The 6,000-nt window shown below is 43.7% G+C and overlaps 1 protein-coding gene across 1 annotated transcript in view; it reads right to left on the bottom strand.

Moving 5' to 3' along the window:
• Window positions 1-1,193: 1,193 nt before the first annotated feature.
• Window positions 1,194-6,000, bottom strand: part of cenatac (centrosomal AT-AC splicing factor) — a 10,284-nt gene continuing 5,477 nt past the window's right edge. The window contains exons 5-11 of the mRNA XM_008283544.1: window positions 5,880-5,942; window positions 5,459-5,526; window positions 5,235-5,349; window positions 5,120-5,150; window positions 3,253-3,354; window positions 2,791-2,923; window positions 1,194-2,013 (exon numbers count right to left, since the gene is read on the bottom strand). Coding sequence (XP_008281766.1) covers window positions 1,893-2,013; window positions 2,791-2,923; window positions 3,253-3,354; window positions 5,120-5,150; window positions 5,235-5,349; window positions 5,459-5,526; window positions 5,880-5,942 — 633 coding nt within the window. The 3' untranslated portion in view covers window positions 1,194-1,892. The remainder of the gene's footprint in view (window positions 2,014-2,790; window positions 2,924-3,252; window positions 3,355-5,119; window positions 5,151-5,234; window positions 5,350-5,458; window positions 5,527-5,879; window positions 5,943-6,000) is intronic.

The following is a 6,000-nucleotide window of genomic DNA, read 5'->3' on the forward strand; positions in this document are numbered from 1 at the left end:
CAGCAGCCAGAGATTACGGCTGGTTTAATAGATGCAGATTTATTCAAAAATGCCGCCCCGTGATTGGCCAGTGGATTAACTCAAGCCCCGCCCAGTACACGTGCTTTTTCCTCTCCTCCCAGTCTTTAGTGCCAAGGATCGCTTTTGTGCCGAAGCCCCGATACTCACTAGATCCTGTAATATTTAACGGGAAACTACAGAAAAGACACGATCCCACGTGAACAGGAAACTTTCTAAAGTCACACAGCACTGACAAGAAAACGTGGGGAAATAATTGAACGACGGTTAAATGCGTAGTCAAGTGTAACGCACTTCTTTTCTTCCGTTTGCACTGAATCGGCCATAGCCATGTTGTCACAGGGCTAAGAATAGATCAGCTACACGTTGTATCCTCATATTGCCTTGCAGCTGCACTGAGCTCCACGCCCATTTACCCAGCGCACACTGGGGCCTTATTATACTCTGCTGTGCACTGAAAAGATAAAAAAAAAAGAGGGGGCTATAAGCTCAGGGAGTGGAATATAGGTTATTGCATGTACTGCTTTGGCCCAGTCATTTCTCTCCGTACTGTTATGCCCCGTAGCAATACAGTCACTGACCATGTCACAAAAGCAATTAGTAAGTTTAAGCACCTTCAAATTATGCTTTGTCAAAATAAGCAAAAAGCTGGATTTTCAGGTTTTTCAGGGCCTATAGCCACAGCGCCATGGGCACAAAATGCCTCTATCTAATCGGTAAATCAAGCTTTTGTCATGTATTGTGCCCAGTCGTGGGCATCGTCCGTGTTTGACCATGCCAAGTTTGTGACACAACTACACAACAGAGGACACTTGTGGCAGATTCTTGGTGAAGCGGTGTCCTTTCACTTGAGCTGTCCCATTAACAGAGCGTTTTTGTTACCTGTGACCGTCTTTTGTTAAGCTTCTGGAGGCCACAAATGTCCTCGAAGACACCACCGAGCAGATCGCTCACAAAAACTAACATCCTTCTTACCAGGAAACAGGCCGATCGTTGTGGTTTTAACAGACACAGTCTGACATGCTGACTCTACTGAGACAGAAGATACACGACAAGGTTCACTTATCTAAAGGTCATTATTCATCTAAAAGTGACATTTGGGCACACAGCCTTCAAGCCTTTCCCAGTAATTCATCACACAACATGATCGGAAAAGGGAAATGAAAGCTCATCACTTGGTATACAGGTTCCCTTTAAAAAAAGAACAAAGTTTATTGTTGGAGGAACACTGAGAAGTGCTGCTGAGTGTTACTACTGAGGCTCGTTTCCAAAATAATACTGAATACATAAAAAAACAAAACTACTAAGTATTATGCAGCAACTTAAGTTTTCTTTTTTGCTTCATGGAAACAAAATGTACATACATGATTAAAAGTGACTCATGCATTTTTGTGTAGCATGTTATTGGGACATGTTGGCTTCAACACACAGCAGGTGTGTTGTGTTCGAGTAGCTTGCGCCCCCATGTGTTCATTTGCCAGAACAGTCACGGTGTCCAAAGTTTCAGTCCAGGACTTCATTTAAGTCACAGATTTCCAGTTAATTTAATGTGGAGCAGTTCAGTGGCAGCATCACGTTGGTTTAAAGCTCTCAGCGTGTAACAAACTGACATTGATATGCATGTTATCCAATCTAAAGATTCAACAGTCAAACTAACTTTCTAACAGAAACAAACCCATTAGCCGATGCTTATTGTACTAAGTTAATACGTTTGCTGCAGGTTTGTTATAAAAACGGTTGCATACATTTTCGGATATACGAAGTGTCTCCTCAGCCTGAGCACTTCAACCAAGTGCAGCTCCTCAGAAACATACGCAAAACCTCATTTACATTTTGTCAACTATACACATGACTTCACACAGCATACTACGCTTTTAAGCGTTGTCAAAATCTGTCAGCTGTTCGGTCGCTTTTGTTTTCTTCGAGCCCTCTGTGCCGTGATCCTTCTTCCTCTTCTGCCTCTTCTTCTTCCCCTCCTCCTGTCTGAACTGGTGCCTGTTGGAAAAAACAAAACAAGTCACAATCACATGTAGAGTCAAGAGAAGCTAATGAGTCCAAACACAAAGCGCCCTTTTAAATGTCAACTCTGGCTCATATGATAAAATAGGAACGTGTTTAACGGAAAGTGTTTTTGGCAGCTTGCTTGAGTTAGCATGTGCTAAAGATGACGGAGACGCTATTAAAAAGGAGTAAAACAGATGCAGAATATTGTTTTGCTGCCGTGATGATCATCAATAGATTATATCAGTACGAAAGTTTGTAGAATAAAGATGCTTCAAACTGGCAGTCGAGTTTCCCTCATCACTTGGCAAGTGACTGTCATTTACAGATCTGTTTGTGTTAGCTAGAAGATGATTTAAGGTCATAACGTGTGCTTACAGTCTCACCTCCACATTATGTAGATTTACATATTTTGCTTGTGCATAAATGGTCCTCAGATAAAACCCAACACGAGAGAAAGTAGGTTACAGCAATATACTAATAACAGTAATAGGGTGCTGCATGTGTGTATAAACTGGGGCGTCACTTCACTGCAGAGGTTTTGAGTAACAATGTGATTTAAAGTAATATTAAATATTTAAAAATCAAATCAAAAATCTCAGGGAGTCTTCTTTTTAACACATCTGAGTTAACTGTCTTGAACTGTGTTGCTATTTCAAGCTTCCCTGCACCCTGACGATCACCTACTAAAGCAGCTGGTAGCGCAGACAAACATACTTGATAAACTCAGCGCTGGTTTACACTCGTTCTATGTCCGTTACGTGAGCTCACCTGGACTGCCAGCGTCGACCGCTGTTCCACACTCGACCAAAAGACGGAAGCCAGTTGGCGTCTGTATGCGAGCTGTGATCAAAGTTGGCTCCCACTCTGTTCGGAGGAAGTTTCTTCAGCTTCTCTTGCTCCTCTGGCAGAAGACAGACGAGGCATTTGTAATCATGGTTCGATCTATTTGGGATCTTCGCTGTTTTCCATAAGTTTGCATGGATATTGTCTTTATATCATTTACACCAACTGTGTGGATAGACCTTAAGCTCCAGTACTTTAAAGGTAAAGCAGCAGTCGTGCATGAACCTGAACTGGTTGCTGCGATTTCATGTGCGATAGTGACGCAATAAATAAATGTCTCTAATCACAGTAAGCAATGTGATGACATCCAATGAAACATAACAGCTCAGGTCTCATGGAAACAGTTTTAGATGACTACAGTAGATTATCATGGCCGGTGCTACGTACTTTGTTTGAGGAAGTCTTGGAGCGATGGGCCAATCTCTGAATGTGTGGCAGCTCCAGAGGTTCCCTCCAGAGGATCGTCCTGAAGCCACGGAGGGACGGCGCCTACGACAGACAGACAGAGGCTATAAGGCTCACGCTATAACTCGTAGGGACCAGGTTTCTGCACAAGTTTAAAAAGCAAACCTGCAAATGTTTCATTAACTCAAATGTGAGACACAGTTCAATACAAAAGCTTTTGGCGCTCATTCTGCAACATCATTACTGAGCTGTGCGACTGTTCCCAAGTTCTGCCTTTAGTACGAGACGACCCCAAACATACAGCAACACGTCACTACACTGACTCATCCTCTGGCAACAGAAGGCGTGGACCCCACAAAACCCTGATCTCAATCTACCTGTGTCGTGTGGGATTGCATGACGAGACAGAAGACACTGAAACAGCCAGAATCCTCAGAACTGTGACAAGTTCCCCAAGATGCTCGGATCAACCTGCCTGCCAAGTACTAAAGTCTGCGCACAAGTGGTAGAACCGGTGCCGTTTTAAAGGCAACGATCACATTAAATAATTTATTGCAATTGGACTGGAGTTAGTTGACAACTAAAAACAGCCTCTATTTTTAAATAATTATATTATTCACTTATATGTTCTCGTAGATTAATCGTAGCAACTGGACCTGCTTGAGTTCCTTGAAGACGTTCCACCTCTCATCCAAGAGGCTTCATCAGCTCTGACTGACTAGTTGGGAGTTCCACATACTGACATCCTGAAGGAGACATTCACATCCGAGTTTGGGTTTCAGTTGGGGGTTTGTTGCTCCCCCTGACACAGTGGGGTTCGTTAGGGTCTCTGTGGCTAGGTGTGGATGTGGGTTCATCTTCCTGGGGAGAGATCTTAGGACTGAGCTGTAAACAGGTGAGAGGTGATGCCTCAGACCTCCACCTCTGCTGAGGGAAGGTCTTTCCAGTTAGATGGCTTCTTTCAGCCCCTCTCTCAAACTGTCTGTCCTCCCTGCAGGAGAACATCTGTACATCGTTGTCTCCAAATGAGTGTCCTTAAGGTGCAGGTGGACTGCTGAGTCCTGTCAACAGAGGTGGAGGTCTGAGGCATCACCTCTCACCTGTTCACAATTCAGTCCTAAGATCTCTCCCAGGAAGATGAAACCACATCCACACCTAGTCACAAAAGACTGAAACTCAGGTGTTAATGTCTCCTTCAGGACATCAGTATGTGGAACTCCCAACTAGTCAGTCAGAGCTGATGAAGCCTCTTGGATGAAGGTGGAACGTCTTCAAGGAACTCAAGCAGTTGCTACGATTAATCTACGAGAACAACCATGACCTGGATGACTGAGAATCTTCAGACATTATAATATACGTCACTCATATTTATATAGTACGTTTTTTGTGTTTTAAGTCTTCTATACTTTACGATATGTATGACATCTGTACGCATGAGTTGAACTGTGTGTGATGCGAGTTAAATTAAAAATAAGTGCATGGAGTGTTTCATGGTTTCCCTTCATCGTTACAGTGGAGGCTCCCGGCTTTTCCTGAAACAAAGAGCAGCTCCGCTACCGTCACAAAGAATTATTACATCTTTATGAAGTATCATTAGGCTGTTCGGCTCGCTAAACTCCAGAGCAAATGAGCTGTAGCGCTCCGTCGCAGAGCAAAATACAGGTAATAATAGTTATAATGAGGTTTAACTCAACTTCTTAGAAGTCGCTCTTACTTTGAGGCCATTTGTTGTGCACTGATACACACTGAAGGTTTCCCTAACGTTTGTCTGCCCACATATACGGCATATTTTCAGCTCGCTCTTCGCATTTCTGTGATTACTTTACATTGAGTCATATATTCACTATACCTGTATGGACATTTCCACCGTTTGATGAGTCCTGTAACAGAGAAGTGTTCAGATGAGGCGATGGAAAAACAATACACGTGTTATTAAGCTTTCTCAATGACAGGCGTCACTCTACCTGATAGCCTATGAACGTCAGGCCTTGTCCTGCTGCAGCCCACGGTGCTTCCACCATGGAGTCCACGCAGCTGCTCCCCGCCTGCTGGCCCGATCCTTGAGACATAAACTGAGAACTGCTCCGAAAACGACAAAAATCAGCCCCAAACAAACAAAAGACATTTGAAGTGATGCCGGTGATGCACAGCAGTAAGGATAAAGCGTAGCTGGTGGTCACGGTGTTACCTGACAGAACTCTCTGCAGACACGTCGGTGCCGTTGGGTCCGTTGAACGACTCCGGCTCTGCGTCACGCTGATATTGATTCAGGAAAAGCCAACAGTGGTTCACAGAGGAAGTCTGACATCTAATCATGCTTCATCCCAGCAATTATCATCACAATCCACACACACTGCTTTGCTCCAGATGTTACCATAAACCTGCCTCTTCATGTCTTTGTCCTGAAACTACCTGAACCCGGTCCGAGCTTTAACCAGCCACAGTCACATTTAGAGTAAAACAGGATCTCTGATGATCTATCTGATGTTTAACTGCTTCGGTATTTGCATTTATTTAGCTGGAGAATGATGGGATTTGCCACCTTACATGAAAAACAACAGTCAAGGCCACAGTGATGGATACTGCCACTGCATCCTTGGAAAACAAACCTCTAAAAGAGACTGAAGGACCTCCTGACGATGCTTTTCCTGGGCCCGGATTAAATCAGCTTGCTGAAAAGAAAAAAAAAAATACTGATTACCATTTAAGTATTTACCATCATCCATCCAT

Source organism: Stegastes partitus, unplaced genomic scaffold (assembly GCF_000690725.1).
Source record: "Stegastes partitus isolate 25-593 unplaced genomic scaffold, Stegastes_partitus-1.0.2 Scaffold317, whole genome shotgun sequence".
NCBI classification, from domain to species: domain Eukaryota; kingdom Metazoa; phylum Chordata; class Actinopteri; family Pomacentridae; genus Stegastes; species Stegastes partitus.